This window comes from Cannabis sativa, chromosome 5, assembly GCF_029168945.1.
Source record: "Cannabis sativa cultivar Pink pepper isolate KNU-18-1 chromosome 5, ASM2916894v1, whole genome shotgun sequence".
NCBI classification, from domain to species: domain Eukaryota; kingdom Viridiplantae; phylum Streptophyta; class Magnoliopsida; order Rosales; family Cannabaceae; genus Cannabis; species Cannabis sativa.
The window spans coordinates 68601840-68619002 of NC_083605.1; the positions used below are offsets into that span (position 1 = coordinate 68601840).

The 17163-nt window shown below is 35.4% G+C and overlaps 2 protein-coding genes across 5 annotated transcripts; one reads left to right on the forward strand and one right to left on the reverse strand.

Annotated features, from left to right (window-relative positions):
- The first annotated feature begins 386 nt into the window (after positions 1-386).
- On the forward strand, positions 387-1553 carry LOC115717287 (uncharacterized). The gene has a single exon (XM_030646256.2). It carries the CDS (start codon positions 601-603, stop codon positions 1138-1140), a length of 540 nt encoding a protein of 179 aa, XP_030502116.2. The 5' UTR covers positions 387-600; the 3' UTR covers positions 1141-1553.
- Positions 1554-3072: 1519 nt separating this feature from the next.
- Positions 3073-16291, reverse strand: LOC115715844 (uncharacterized). Of its 4 annotated transcripts, none has more exons than XM_030644510.2 (16): positions 16038-16291; positions 15827-15896; positions 11585-13431; positions 10969-11490; positions 10673-10819; positions 9964-10241; positions 9321-9727; positions 8666-8718; positions 6652-8555; positions 6425-6533; positions 6068-6248; positions 5066-5133; positions 4843-4955; positions 3876-4757; positions 3564-3660; positions 3073-3478 (listed from the first exon to the last, which is right to left on the reverse strand). In XM_030644510.2, the coding sequence occupies exons 2-16, from the start codon at positions 15883-15885 to the stop codon at positions 3462-3464; spliced, it is 6684 nt and encodes a 2227-aa protein (XP_030500370.2). In that variant the 5' UTR covers positions 15886-15896; positions 16038-16291; the 3' UTR covers positions 3073-3461. The 4 variants fall into 4 exon arrangements, with proteins under 4 accessions (XP_030500370.2, XP_030500372.2, XP_060971865.1 ...); XM_030644512.2 differs by having other exon boundaries at positions 15800-15896; XM_061115882.1 differs by having other exon boundaries at positions 15827-15955.
- Between the last annotated feature and the right edge of the window lie 872 nt (positions 16292-17163).

Below are 17163 nucleotides of genomic sequence, written 5' to 3' on the forward strand. Positions count from 1 at the left end.
AATTAATTAGTAAATTCATCATGCTAAACAACACACATCAGTTAAATCTCAACAAATTTAACAGTTTGAAGATCAATTATAATTGGCTTAAGTATCCATATACACGTTTTAACACATACTGATATAATATAGAACATTCAATTTATACATAATACATGTTCATATACATGTATAGTATTTCAAATTTCATGTTATTGTAAGATGTTATGATCAGTCAAAAAAAAAGGATAATTAACAAGAGAAAAGCGTACTAGTTACTAAAGGCATATAATTTAACACTCTGTCTAGATCAACTTACATATATAGTTTGAACCCATCACCAAGTAATTCCTTTTACTTTTCCTTTTTGTTTTATTATGTCCCCTTGGTCATGTTCTCATAATACATAAGACTCTTTTTCTTTTAACTCTAAAAGAAAAAACACCACTCATTATATCCTTAAATTGTTAATAAGGCAAACCCTTTATTCTCCATACCCTCCTTCAAATATCCTAATAAATTGTCTTAATAAGACTACTACTCCATTCCTCTCTATCTTTTCTCATAATAATTACTTTGTTATTATTGTATCATATTATTTCATTCTAAAACTTACAAAATATGCCAATGGCTGAGACAGTCAAGCCTAGTGGCTCATCCTCAGAAGGAGGAGGAGGCCAACACCAAAAGAACAAACTCGATCGCGAAGTTAGAGATATGGTGTCAGCCATAACTAGTCGCCTTACCAACATTCACAAAATGAGCTCCAATCAAGGCCATGATCACCAAAACAACGACGATGAAGACGACGATGACAATGGTGTTAGGATCATCACTCTTGCGGGAACCAACACAGGCGCCACTCTACGTGGCGAGCTGGATGACAACTCGGACGCCCTTCATAAGGGCGTCGAGCCTCCCCTGCTCGGGGAGTCTGAGACCATGAAGACATATGTTAATAGCAACTTTCAAGCTGTTAACAACTCCATCATGATGGGTGGAAGTTACAACACCAATGATCCTGGCGTCCATGTAGAGATCTCTGATTTTGGTGAGCCTCATGAGTCTAACAATAAGCCTGAGTACAAGAGAGGATGGAAAGGTAAGAAGAAGAGTAAGGAAGCTTTAAAAAGTGACCACAAATCGTCTAGCTCTGACTGAGAGCTAAATGAGTACGTAAAAAACATAAATGCATGCAAGGGTGGCTGAATTTTAAGCTATTATTATTATTATATATGATATATCTATTATACTTTACTTTGAAATCTTTGATTATATAGCCTTGATGAATTAATAATATTACAAATAATGAGCCTTTTTTTGGCTAAAATAGGATGATTTAAATGCAGTTGAGAGTTGCTTGAGAGTGCTACCTCGGAATAAGTTTGATGGTTTTAAGCATAGTGTAATATTTAAGATTAAAAAAATACATTGCATGTGATTATATTAAACTATATCCTTAAATGCTATGTTGTGTTGTGAGTCAGGTCGAGCAATAAATTTCTTTAAGCTCTAATTTGTACTGGTTGCTGTTGTTGAGAAAAACCATATTATTCTATTAATTGATTTTGTTATGATCACTCTTACTTATTTGTTTTGCAATAATAAAAAATCTGGCCAGAAAATGCAAAGAGAATATGTTTTGTGCAAATGTGGTTGGCAAGAAAATTAGGTTATAAACCTTCCATGCACATGAATTGTCATGGTGTAAATTAGTGGAGATAAGGGTGTTCATAGTCGGAATTTTATATATATTTTGAATTCGATTCGCATAATGGTTCAAATTCAATCTAATCCAATTCGCAAAAATGAAGATTAGATTGGTTATTTTGAATTGATTACTTTATAATATAAAATTATTAATATTTATTAAAAAATATTTTTTTACATAACTAACAACAAAATAAAATAAATTATTATAGTTTTATGTCTCCAACAACAAATAAAATGAATAAAAAAAATTAAAAATTTAAAAGAAAAAAAAATTATATATAAAAAAAATGTTTAATATTTTTATTTTAAATTATACTTTCTTCGTATATAAGAATGAAATATGTATTTGATCCATAAAGTTTTAAAATAAATTTGTATCATATTTATTAGATTTTTAAATTAATATTTTTGTACATTAAACTAATAATTATAGACATATCTTTTAAAATAATATATAAATATGTGTGGATTAAATTTAATCAATTTTTTTTTTTTTAGAAACAATTTAATCAGTTATTTTAACATATCAATTAACATCAAATCTATACAGATACAAATTTTAAAATTTTCAATCTAATTCGCATAAATATATATTAAATTAATGAACACCCCTACCTTAGGTGGCGTTTGGTTAGAGGTAATGAAATGGAATGGAAATGAAACAATTTTCATTCTATTCCTTTGTTTGGTTGCATTTTAAAGTATTGAAATGGCATTCCAATGGAATGCTCTTTCTACCATTTTGGTGGAATGGTTGTTCCATTTTAAAAAGAAAGGAATGACTATTCTAATGTAACAAGAAAAAAAAAATTAATTATTTTTTATCAATTTTTTTTATGCATTTTAAATTTTATTCCATTCCATTCCTATTCTCATTCTCATTCCTATATTTTCATTCCTCCCAACCAAACGCCTTAAAGTTCTTATAGTAAATTCATGATCAATTCCAAAAATGTCGTTCTAATCTATTAAAGCAGCAACATAAAATATAACTAATTTTGATAGTTTCTAGCCCGAACAAAACAAATACAAAAAAATGTAAACAATCTTATCATAATACTTTTAAATTAAATTATTATTAAGTTTTATTTTGAGAAAAAATTTTCTTTTGTAACATTTAAAAAAAAAAAGTCTATTTTGACTATCTAAGTATTTACCCTATTAATTATTCAGATTAATCAAAGGTCGTGTAATGCATAGCACAATCTCAGGCCAAGAATTTGAAATGTCTAGTCATTGATATCCTTTACTTTTAACTATCTAAGGCCGAGCATCCAATCAATATGAATATGATGATTTCATACCTTACAAATGAATGAAAAAATTCCATGGGGAATATTTAGACTCTTCAAAAATTCAAGAAAACTTGAATGGAAAACCTAGAGGAATATCCATCGAGAAATATCAATTATTTTCAAACCAAAACATTATGTAAATAAATGAAGGTGAAGAGAGAGAGAGAGATAGAGATGTATGAGCAACAGTTTGTGATTAATCATCTGAAATTCACCCTCCAATCACAAGCCAACTACATGGAGTTCCCATATACAAGCTAATGGGGTAAGACCTAGGAAAATCATAATTTAAAACTAAAATCAATATAAACATCTACTCACTAAATTGTTATGAGCCGACTAAAACAAAGGAAGCATGAGAGATTCTTTTCCTAGTTTTGTTCCCTAATATCGATATACACATAAACTATGCTAGGTTCTTTCTTTGGTACTGGGACTGGGACTGGGACTGGGACGCCTCACACGAAAGAGCTCTTAACCATGATTGTTCCCTGCCACAACCAAGCACTCAGTCAAGTTCTATTATTATATTCTATTCTATTCGACATAATATCTTAATGGGAAATAAAGTTTAACCTCTAGGGGTATTTCTGTTTTGAGCTCTGGGACCTTTGTCATGCGACATAGAAGAGAACTTTGGTAACACCAGTGAACTTTGCAATCCTTCTAATAGCTGTGTCAGCAAACAAAACAAAGGAATCAGGCTAGAAACACAAAAGGCATCAGAGCATAATATAAAAAGAAGAGAAGGAAAGGATATGATGGATAATATTGCAACCGACCAGTGAAAAATAATTGAATTCCCGTAAAAATAGTAGGAACATAAATCGACACATTAGATGGGCACTCAGTTTCATTTGAAAGAGATCAAACAAAGTAGACACTTACTCTAGATGTTGGCTGAATTCTTCGATTAGATCTCCGTGGCTCAATGGCTTCAGAGGTCGATTTGAAAGAGTTTCCACTAAAAGCTTTATCCTCATCAATTTTACCCAATTTTCCACTACCAGGTGCAAGATTTCCTTTATTTGCTCTCTCCACTCTAGATGTTGACACAGAATTTTTCTTAGATGGACCATCTAATGTTGGGGCATCAGAAGAAAATGCAAATGAACCTTCTGCAGCTCTATCAGAGGTAGAGAAAGATCCAGTTTCCATCACGCTTTGCTTTCTGGACATATTATCAACATTGCTTAAAGAAACTTCCTTGTCTCTTGCTGCAAGTTCTCCAGTGGTACCCTCAACCTCACCAGATACAGAAACTGCATTTGTTGTAAAGTTCCGCTGTGGAATGGTTCTACCTGACACACTTTGCTGCTTACCAGACTTAAGACCTTTAAGCTTCGAGTCAGCCATTCGTTTTTCCTTAGGATCACTTTTCACTGTCCGTGATCCTGATCCTTGAGGAGCCATGTATTTTTGATATTTAATAGATTCATTAGCCTCACTATTCTTATTGCTCCGATCTGCCACATAATGCTTGCTAACTTCCATAAACTTTCTCTTCTTTCCAGGCTTAGGAACACCAAAAATTACTCTTGATCCCTCTTTCTGCAAACCAGTTCGAGCTACTCTGGATGAGTCAGGCTTGCTCACATTTCTAGCATTCTTACCCATCTTAAATACTTTATCATTTGCAGATAAATCTAGTAATTGTGATTGAGGTTTCCCTGAATCTAAGATGTCCATACTTTTTGACACCTTATCCTTGCCTTTGGCTTCCATAGAGGGACTCCCTATCTTTAGTCGCTTCTCCTGTGGAAGATCACCCTGAACAACGAAATTAAAAGCAAAATGAAAAGTGTCTCCACACTAGTAACCGAAAAACAGAAAAGACGAAATGAGGAAGTAATACTTCGAGTGAAGAGGGATCAGTTTGCAAGTTTGAGCACTCAACCCATTCTCCATCCTTCCAAATGAGAGAAGGACGAAGGTGCCATGCTTTCACAACTGAAGTTTCACCATGAGCTGCAAAAGTAAAAATCCGAGAGTCATCAAGAATCAACAAAACTAGAGCAGGAAGCATTAGGTCCCAACAAAGAGGAAATTTTGAAAAGGAAAATCACACATTAACATACCAGGAAAATGGACTGTTACCGATGTTTCATCTTTTTTATTCCTTTCCGTCACTACTCCTTCCCACCAGCTGAAGAATCAAATTACTAAATCATGAGAGCAGGAATATGCATAGAGAAAAGTGAAAGCAAATCGTTGAGACCAATAGAAAATAAAAACGTGATCCAGACTGATTGTCTGGCAAATAAGTCCAGAGTTTTGATACAAATGAGTTTATTAATGCATGTTGATTTTCAACTTTACACCTACAGATACAAGGTTCATGTCTTGCAATGTTGGTACACAGAAAATCGCAAATGATCTTGTTTCTACAGCTCCACAAAAGTTGTACTTAAATAAAAACATTTGTGAAAATTAAGATCATAAACCTTTTAAGTTTTAAATAATAATAAAATGTTATTATTATTGTGCCTCCCACCAAATGAATATTTAAAGAAATAGTGAAATACTAAAACTTATATTATTGTGCCTCCCACCAAATGAATATTTCAAGAAATAGGGAAATACTGTATAGCAATGTCTTTTGGAGGTAATCACTACTCCAATCTCCTTCATCAATGCATTTCACGTTTACAGCCACTCTAGAAATGAAATAAGCACAGAAGCACTTATTACGGTACGGGTTATAATTAAAGTCATCTACTTTTATTAATATTTATTACAATAAATAGGAATTCTTTGAACTGCCAAATCCAATTCAGTTAAACAGAACAGCTTCCAGATTTCAATTGAAACATGTTTTAGTTGACAAAATCTAGGAAAATATGCATAAGTGTTCTGCCTAACCCTACAATATTTGGAGATCAGAAAACTAAAGCAATTGCAATGGATGAGCATAATATGACTCAAACTTCAGTTCTTGTGAGAACAAACCACAAGACTGTCTGAGCAACCCAACTTGAGTGGAAAATTAAGCATAATCAAAGTATACTCTAAGTTTCTTTTCATGATTTGGTTATTATATTGATAGAGTTAATTACCCAACAAGTGCATATCAAGCATACCTATTTGTCATCCATGCATCGACTTTATCTCCAACAGACCAATTATAATCCCCCATGGCTGCCCTGCGTCTCTTCCTAGTGCCTTCATATCGCATTGCAGTGACAGGGCGAGCAAAGCGAATTTTGGGTGGGTCACTGCCCACACCTTCAAGAGACACCCATTCTTTTAACTCATTTGAGCCTATAAAAGGTAAGGTAGTCTTTAGTTATCAAAAGCAAGATGCCCAAGCAAATACAACAGATCTACACAATGCCAATGTCATAAATGAGATGAACAAAAAGAAAATCTCACTTCTGCACACAAACACACTAGACAGAGGCACAATATTTATAACAACACCCATGGGAATAGTTTACCTTCATCCTGTTCAATCTCTGTGTATGATACACAAGCTTTACCATCATTAAAACTCAATACATTAGCTCCATACCAGCCTGCCTTAAATCCATCACCATCTTTATATACCTGAGTTAAACAGCCAAGTAATAACAGTCATGCAAGTGACCATAATTTCAGAATATTCAAATATTTTTATCAAGTTTGATTACTACTCAAAAATTCAAATTAATTTTTGCCCATATACCTCAACTTTAGAGCCTTCCTTAATGCCATTTTCTCCAGGGACATCTTCTGCCTTTTCAACTTCAACGGAAGACAATTTTGATAAACTATCAGACTCAAGAACAACAACAATGTTTTTGGTCAAATCAGAAACTTTACGACCCTTTTGTCCTTTCATTTCCTTCTCACTTACTGCAGCAGAGCCCGAGATTCCATCGATCAATCTCAAATGCTCCTCTATTGACTCCTTGCTCATCCCTCTTGAAATAGCGGACTTTTCACTATCTTTCTTATCCACTCTTCCATCTTTTAAATGCTTAGCAGAAGTATGTGCACCTTCTCCAGCTCCTAAGTTTGACTGTTCTCTATCCATGTCAACTGATTTTGCAACCAACTCAGAAGAAGCTTGAGGTGCCCTCCAGTAACCCTCTGGACCAGCTTCTATCAGCTCCCTCAAAGGCACGGGATCACCCATGGCAACAATTTTCCCTGCTTGGGATATAGCTTCTGCAGCAAGCTCAGCAGCCCTAACAATTGCATCCATGTTTTCAGCTCGCTTTGAAGCAGCTGAGGCAGCTTCAACCTTTCTCCTAGCTGTTTCCCTAGCAACTGTAATTATTGAACTAGAACTGTTTGCACCATCTTCCCCCCTCAAAATAGAGGCAGGGGTAGTCTTCCCCAATACATTTACTCCATCATAAAATGAGCTTCTTGTACCTTGACTTAGATTTTCAAAGCTATTTGAAATAAAAGCTTCATCAGCCATCAATTTGGCTTGCAATGCGGCATTTGATGCAACGTTGGCAGCGGCAGCGGCTGCCTTTGCAACAGCAGCAGCTGCTGCTACTGCAACAGCTGCAGAAGCTAATTTAGCTTCAACATCAGATACCAATCCAGAATTTTTCTGGTTCTCCAGCTGACTCCATATTTCCTGGCTATGACCAACAGCTGCAGCAGCAAGAGAAGCTGCGTCCTCTGCATGCTTACTAGCCTCCTTAATTTTACTAAGAGTATCCTCTGACAAGGAAGCTCTCTGCATCACATTGTCTGTCTTTCTAAGAGAAGCGGAAGATGTAGGAGATGCAGACATAACTAACTTCTCTGAAGTAGAAGCGGGGGTTGTGATGGCAACAGATGTAGACAGACTACCAGAAAGTACTGGTGCTAAAACTGGTTCACTCTGGGGTAGAGATTGCAAAACGATCTGGCCAATTTCCTCAGGAACTGGATTCTTTTTTCTTTTTCTAGGCCTGGGGTCAAAGGAATGTTGCCCAGATGATGATGTCACCTTTTTGAAATCCTGCATGGGAGAGACTGCAGTCAATACACTTGCAGGAGCTCCAGTTTGAACCATTGGACTGGACAAGACATGTTTTGTACCAGTTGAATGAGGCATAGCTGTTTCCTTAACAGAAGTCAACTGAATGGCTTCTGTACCCGGATATGTTGTCAAGCGAGTACTGGCCTCTGGTAGAGAAGGTTGTGGAGGAGAAACCCAGGGACCACGGAAAGAAGTCTGAGGCATCCATGAAGTGTTGGGTCCAAGAAGGCTCCTCATAGGTGGTGTTTGAAAATGATGCAAAGGAGTAAGTGTTTGCTGATAGTCCATAACCGAACCTCTTGGAATGGCACTAGATTGCATTGCATCACCGACTGGAGTGGAAACACTCCAAAGTGGCGATGAAAGTGGTATCATGGGGCTTACAATAGCTTGAGAGCCCTTGGCACTTGATCGACCAACAGGCGTAGAGATAACTTTACTTTGAAGAGCACTCTGTTTGCTGGAATGGTCAATAGTTCTAGCAGTGGCAGAGGTAGTATGACGTGAATGCAATGGAGTTTCTTGATTAACAACATTAGTCTTTTGATTTTGTAGCCTCTCAATGCATGCTTGCAAGAGATTCCCCCACATGCTCCTTCCACCATCTATACTTATAAAATTGCAAATAATTACTATACAATTGAAAAATGTAATAGAAATAAGATTATTTTTCATATTAAAAAACATTAAGTAAATAAAAAATTAAAAGACCAACCAGATCCCCCAAATGCTGACAGCATATGTCCTTCTTCAGGTGGTGTCCCTTGGCTGAAGGAAAAAGAAAATCAATTAACACAAGAAAAGATGTTTTCCTCCCATTCTTAGCATAATTACCACAACTCACATGGTAATTTATTTTTTTTTCTTTTGGCCGTGGCAGTGGACCGGGAGACCTCCCAATGGCCCCAAAAATAAAAATGAAAAACAAAAAGTCACATGGTAAACTATGAAAATAAAGCATTGCACTCTTTTATTCTCATAAAAATGGATTAATTCTACTAGAAGTAAAGCATTTCAGACTCCTTGGGTTACTAATATTCCTATTATTGGTGGATTTGGTAGAAGGGGAGTACATGCCAGTTACGAAAATTGAAGTCTCCAACCACCCAAAAAAGAAGTAATAAATGAAAAACTGGAACAGCAAAATTACACCCTCAGCATAGCATTCTCCTATCGCAGTCCTACTACTTTCCTTAAACTTTTCCAAAAATTTAGTGTTTTGGCTCCAATAGTTTGATGAAGTGAAGGTTCAACTACTCATTATATTTTAAATATATATATAAAGAGATGTGTGCACCTCATGACTTGAGGAGTGAACTGTCACTCATTCATGTAATGTTTACTAATCCGTGATAAACAAAAGAACTTACATCAATGCTCCATATACAAAGATCTGAGCTCTTAATTGCACTTGTTGGAAGTCTGTAAAAGGCTGTTGAAAGGCAGTAGAAGGTGGAGCTGAAGAATTTAAATCTGGTAGACCGGAAGTTGAAGAAGCAAGAACTAAGTACGGTTTATTATTATTGCCTTCAACATGTCCATAATGCTGCATCTCATTTGATTGCATAATATGGAAAATCCCAGATGGACTTAGCGACACATTACTTAATTTATCACCTTTTTCTGATTGTCTAGCAGGAGTTGTTTCTTTCACAGAAACTCCTTTCTTTCCACTGTCTTTTCCTGCTGCCTTAGCAGATGATCGTCTAGGTTTACGCTCTGAAGTACCTTTAGAACGACCACGGACATGTTCTCCATCAGATACTTGTGGACTTGCCTGAAAAGTATTTTGAGCATAATTAGCCTCTATTCGGCCTAAAGCTGAATTTGAAGGAAAACCCTCAGAAATCTTCATAAAAATAATTTCTTGTATGAAAATGCACACATCATGTATCCCTTGCCGCAACAGAAAAAGGTGTGAGAGAAGAAATTCGTAAAAAAGCATAAAAGATATACTATTAAATATCTTAGTATAAATAATAGCAACAAAATGGAAAGTGGTATGATTGGTACTCTGGGAGCTGGGCTAGCAGGAAGGCACTGCAAGTTCTTTCCAACATCTCCTTTGAACAAATCTGCAGACAAACCAACAATGCTTGCTTTCCCCTCCTTCACGGAATCCAATCCTTTTTGACCGATCGTGTTGGATACAACAATTCCAGTGTCACTATCAATCACCTTAGAAACTGAGGCCTTCCTCTTACCACCCTTTGCCACCCCATGTTTATTCTGAGACAGCTGATTGGAACCAGGAGTAGGTACGCTGTGATCAGCAGAACTGCCTACATTATCTAGAGGAAAAAAGAAACACAGCATCAGATACACATAAAGAATTTTAAGATTTAGAAGACGAACACTCCAATAAATAATAAATAGGTCATGAAATGCATGTGCATATACAAATCCTACATCACTAGCTGACCCTGTAATTTAACACCACCAATGAAACAAGATAACCTTTTCAACTGCAAAAAAAAAGTGAAAGACTAAATAGCTCTCAGCCAACACAAGCATCTTGTCAACATCCCATTCACACTCAAGGTGGCATTTAGTTGGGGTATGACATCTTAAAAAAAGAACGTATAGAGACTACAAACCAGAATTCATTAAAACCTGGAATGATTTATACAAACAATAAAAAAACAAAAAATTAATAAGAATACTAAGATAAAACAATAGTCCAAGCTCACATCATAAACTAATGCAACTAAGTAAAACGCACTTTTGGTGTTAGGCTGTGCAAAAGTTTTATCTCCAACTGTCAGCATAGCTGCCCCATTACCATCCTGAACTTTTTGACTAATGCCTGATTCTACCAATGGTAGAGGGCCACCAGGTGAGAGCATCTTATCTTTATTCGTAGTAAGTTCTGCATCAGAAAAGACATTACAAAATTTTATTCACCGTATGGCAACAAAACACAAACCCACTTAATTTAGACTGCGCAGGTAACATCTCATATAGCTTCAAACCAGAATTTTTTAGGGAAGAGAGAGAGAGAGAGAGAGAGAGATTTACCGGTTCTGCTGATACTTGCAGCATCCTGCAACACATGTTTTTCAATAATGAATTGCTTCGAATTTTCAGGGACAATCACCGGTTCCATGACATGACCACCCTCTCTCACTGTAGATTCGTGAAGGGGAATGTTCATCTCCTTAGTGCACTCCTTGCTAACTTCCACAGCTGCTGGATCCTTAGAATTTGTTTCAACTTCAGGTTTATTTTCTGTTGGCAGATAAAGATCGGGAGGCTTGTGTAAGAGGCCCCCAGCAGTAACACAAGAAGCACCTTTTTCAGCAGAGTCTGGTGCAGCAACTACTTGACAAGACACCAAAGAAGCCGCCACACTTGATTCTGCAAAAGCTTCTGTCCTTGCTTCTTCTTTTCCTTCTAAGAGAGTTGACCCCACAACAGGAACAGCCGATACTTGAATGTCCTTGTGATCATCTATCTTCAATACATCTTTAGTAGGCAAAGAACTATCACTAATCTCATAGGGAGCCAAATAAGGATTTGGCACAACACTACTATCTGACACTACAAAATCAAAATAGGGTTAAAGGAGGTGAAGTTAGAACATCAATACATAATGTTTGACTTTCTAACTAAATTTGATGAGTTTATAATGTACCTGGTTCACTGCCAGCAGCAGTAGCACATTTATCATCACCAATCGATGAGGAGGCACCTTCTTTATTTATAGTTTCATTATCTACATTGCAATCATTATGCAACTTTAAATTATCTTTGTCAACAACAGAAACATGTTGATTAGATATATAAACATCAGCCTCTCCATATGCATGGTTCTTCTCAGATATTTGTGTGGATTCAGTTAGAATGGCAAGTGAAACATGGCTAGCAGAACTCAAATCTTCTGTGGAAGTTTCAAGGGAATCGTGAACACCCTTCAAAACTCCAGTGACATTGGTTTCGCTATGTAATTCAACTGAAGAGCAAGTACCACTCATACTGGAAATACCTCCCATTTGACTGTTGCTACTTGCAAGACCTTCATGTTCTGAAACCTTAGCGTCCTCAATAGGGGACAAATATACCTCAGAACTGTGAACTAAAGTTTCACCATCTAACTGCTGACTACTTTCGAACACATCTTCCTTGCGACTGTTTTCTACAAAATCCTTTGTTGGTTCCAGAGTAGATCGAACTTCTGAACTTATATTGCTGACCTCAACTACAGGTCTCTCAAACTGAGTTTCACTTTTGACAGGTTCTGATATTACATTAATCGTATTAACTTCTTCCTGATCACCATCAACTGTGTTTTTACACAGCACCACATTTTCATGATTACTGACCTCAATAGGTTTACCAGAAAACTCACCTTCATTGCTTTCAGACACTATAGGCAGCTCAGAATCTCCCTTCTCTACTTCACTTAAAGATTCATCTACATTACTTTTGCTAACCTCTTTAATATCTGAAACAGCTTCGACCTTAGAAGCTGAAACCACAGAAATTTCCTCTTTGCTTGAAACCTGACTTCCAGTATTATCATTACTCACAGCATTCATCTGATGTTCAATATCAATACCACTAATTCCAGTACTGCTTGAGACAACACTTTGCACAGTGGTCACCGAATTATCAACTTGCAACCTACTAATTCCAGTACTGCTTGAGACAACACTTTGCACAGTGGTCACTGAATTATCAACTTGCAACCTTGAAGCAAAAGAGTCTTCTTGTATTTGGACATCCAGCTGTTCATCAGCCAAGGTATCAACTGCACTTTTGCTCACATCATCAAATTTTTCATTCACCAAGATATCCCCATCAGTTACAAGTAAAACACTCTCTCCATTATCAGCTTTTTTATGAGAATCATGCAAACTACTATTTTTTGCAATTTCATCACTCTGAATTTGTGAAGTATCCTCAATAAGAGGTTGGTCTACACCTACATCCCTCTTCGAGCTAGAAGAGTTTCCAACTATCCCATCTGGAGATGAGGTAGTATTTAAGTTTGTACCATCCTCAGTCTTTGAAAGAATATTATTGTCATCATGTTTCAAACTATGCTCCATTTGCTTTGTTAAGCAACCCAATTCATCACAGGCATCTAATTCCTCAATGATGGTTGGCGTGACAATAGTTTCTTCCTGCCCAACAGACTTCAATAGCATTTCAACAGATTCAGAAGAAGTGGCCTCTGACCAGACATTGTTATGTCTAGAAATAGAGCAAGATTCTGCAGCACTTGAATTGAACTCTATCCCACTACTTCCACGAGAGAAATCCTCAATCCAATGGTTATCTTGATTACTTTCAATGCCAAGAAAAACCTCAGTTTCAACCAAATTATCAAACCTCAAATGGTTCTGAAGGCTATCATCAAAATCAAACTTGGGAAGAGGATAAGGTCGCAAAACAGGAGGAAATTTAGAACTCCCTTCTCCAGCTAGATGAAAATTTTGGCTGTGAAAATCATTGTCATCATAATCCATGGGTGTATCCCTACACAAAAAGATAGTCAGAAACTTAAAGAGATGGTGGTATAGCAACTACAACAAAAACCACGGTTCCACAAATAGAAAGTTCTCAGAAAAAGAGAGAGGGGGCAGGAGAAGAACCACAGAAAATTCATTTAATCAAAATCTTACCATTGATGAAGAAATAGCCAGATATCTCAGTGAATTAATATCAATCAGCAATAATTAGAAAGACAAAATAATTACAATCCAATCCCTTTTACTACTTAATTAAAAATATATGTTTTCCAATCATTAACAAATTTCACATAATTTTTAAAATACATACGTACTCAAGAGTAATTTTTCTGTTACTGGAATATGTTGTTTACAATCCTGCTGATCATTTTTTTTTAACTTTCAGTACACTCACTGAACCTTGGCTAAGGCCATAAGGGTTGATAACATGCTATGTGCGCCTCTCCTTGTCAAATATCAAAGATGGTACACAACCTAATTGCATATTCTATTACGAGTCCATATGGAATGTGAACTAAATATCAACATCAACAATGAATCATCGACGTGGTTAATGCCAGTCATCAGACATAGAATGAGGCAGAAGTGCATGACAACAACTCAAAACTATGAATCTACAAAATCTGTCAAGAACTGATTGAAGCAGAACAACGGGAAGATACTTTGGAATCTACATGCTTCAGTTTAAATATGCCAGATGAGAGAAAAGTGTTTAAAATTTTGAGTTCCATAATAACTCAAAGTTAAAGGCATAACTTTAATCCAAGCGGGTTTTCTCTCCTACAAAGACTTTTATATCCACTTCAGGATAACAAATTAATAAAAAGCATTATCTGAACTAGGGGTGTACAAAAATTTTCGTAAACCGCCCAACCCGAATAACCCGCCCAAACCAAACCGATAAAAAATACAAACCGACATAACTCGACAAAATTCTAAACCGCCCAATCAGTTAATTGGGCGGGTTGAAAATTGACCCAAACCGCCCAACCCGATTTAACCCGATTTTTACTTTTTTTTTTATTTTATTTATATATTATATAATATATAATATATATTAAAAAAAAAGTCCCAAATACTAAAATTCTTTCTCAGCCTCTCAATAAAATTATTTCTCACATATATTGTGTATTTATGTGGTTAATTTTTATTTTAGTTAAAAATAATAAAAAAAAAAAAACCCTCTTATCTCGGTTCGGGCAGGTTAACCTGCCCAAACCGTCGGTCAGGTTAAGATTATTTTTTTTTTAACTGGGTAGATTGTATGCAGAATTTTACAAACCGATCTTTACGTTGGGTTAGAAAATATGTACCATAAACCGACTAAACCGACCGATGTACAGCCCTAATCTGAACTCCGCATTGACATTCAAATCAGTTTAGGATGCGATTTTTACCAATAAATTATCTTTTTTTTAAAACATGTGGTTGAAAAAAGGAATGAAACCAAAAAGTAGAGCAAGAGAAGAAAAAATAGAGGTGGTAAGAAAAAACCTAGATGCCTACAATAAATCCACTACAAATAAGAGAGAACGGAAGGTTAAAGATTAAAGCCCAGACCTAGCCAACACCACCCCAGCTGTGTGTAAAAGAAAACAGTATCCAAAATCACTATTATATTGCTAAATGACATTGTGTCATGAAAAAAGAATAAAAACTTGTTAAGTGCCAAAATCAGATATTTCTCTAGCTTAAATTTATAAATGCATCTTACATCCAAACCCAAAATAAATAAATATAATAGAAAAAGTATTATCACAATAAATTTCAGTTCTTCAGTAGCTATTACACTAACCACTACGACAGTAAACCAAGGCACCCATACACTAGAGTATATTTGCTCTTCATAAAATTGAACAGTAGGGTCTAAAGCTGCAAAACAAAATTCGAAAGCTTCATCTTTTAAAAATTTTACTAAAACAGATAATATTTTGACCATATTAAACAAAATAAAACTCAAGGCTAAAATCGGCAAACGCATTAGAGACTGGATACTTAATATATACTCTAAAGATTCACGCTACAAAATTAAAACCATGAATTTCTTCCAAACAGAACCTTCACAACTGAATCGACCTCTTACAATTAACTTAATCTCCGATTCTAGCTGATTGAGCAGACATGTATCCCAAAAAAAAACAGAGAGATTGCATCTATAACACCAAGCTGTTGTCACAAACAACCGCTAGGTAAAATATACATTTCTTCTTAACAGTTTCAAGATCAAAAAAAATAAATCCTACTCCTTCAAAAAGTAAACTCGTCATTGCAAAAAGCAAACCGAGGAAAATCTTAACCCTAATTACATAATAATAAAAAAAACCCCTAAAACTTTAATATAACCAAAAAAAAAAAATAGAGGAAATGAACAGTACCAGAAGAAGTAAGTCTAGAGACGCTACCTCCCTCCATCCGGTGACGAAATCCAGCCCGTTTCGTCTCTCAGCTGCTTCCCAAACATACACTCATCTACTGCTTCAACAGAAAAAAAATCAAAACTAGCTCTAATTTAACCCCAAAACCAATGTTACCTAATAGAATAAATAAGGGGGAAAATATTAGAGAGATAGGGAAAAACTAACAGAACAAAGTGACCGCCTTTAGCAAACATACCGAAGACTTTGAGTATCTCCCGGATCGAATTAGGGTTCCGGCGAATCAGCGACTCTAGGGGGAAAAACAGAGTTGGAAACGACGACGAAGGTTGAGAAATGTAGAGAGAGAAAGAGAGTGAGCGCGTGTGAGAGTGAATACTTCGACAGTGCCTTTTTCCAGGTTTTTTTTTTTTAAATTATTTTTTTTCCCTTTTTCGTATTTTGCGTGTTCGTTTTCATGATCCAATTTCTGAGTTTGGTAAACTCAATAAAATAATCAAATTATAATTCCCCAAACTAACCAAAAAATAAATCGGGGCGTTTCGATTTCAATTTCGCGAGACGGGCGAAGATCGACGGTTGAAAAGTGAATAGAATTTGACACGTGTCAATCAATCAGTGGTAAGCAGTGAGCATCTTGGGTTGTGATAAGATAACAGAGCGGTCGTCAAATATTGAAACTGGATAATAAATCGTAAGGTTTTCTTAAACTTATTTGACGGTGAGGATGTTGCTGTGAGGAAAGATGAGTACAAAGGTGTGTAAGATTAGATTAAAGGGTTCTGTCAAAATCAAGACATTTGTTTATAAAAACGATGTACACGTGGCGTAAGAAGAAGGTGGAGGATTGGTCAGAACGAAATGTGTAAGTAGAGACTAGAGATACCCCCTCTCATTTAGGAGGATAGAAGCGAAGAAGAAGCGTTGCCTAGTTTATCTAGGGCTTTTATTTATTTATTTATTCATTTTGATTAAATATTTATTTATGTATTGAGTATTAATTATGTAATTAATATTATCTTAAATTTTAAGAGCTTATGTACAGTTAAATTTGACTTTATAAATTTTTGGGGTTTTTTTGTTTTTACACTTTAAAACAATTTCTAAATTGCAACAAAAAAATCGAATAGAAACTCCTATTGCAACTAGCGCTGCAACCACTTTAAAAACTCAAACTGTAAATTTGAAAAAAAAAAAATTAAAAGTATAGTATATGGGATAATTCTTCTAAATTTTTACCAATTTTAATAAATAATTATTTGATAAAAGAATTGTAAATTATTTCATTCAAATTCTTTTTAAATTTAAAATATTAAAAAAATTACACATAAAATTATTTATCTCACATTGCTGGATGAGATTAA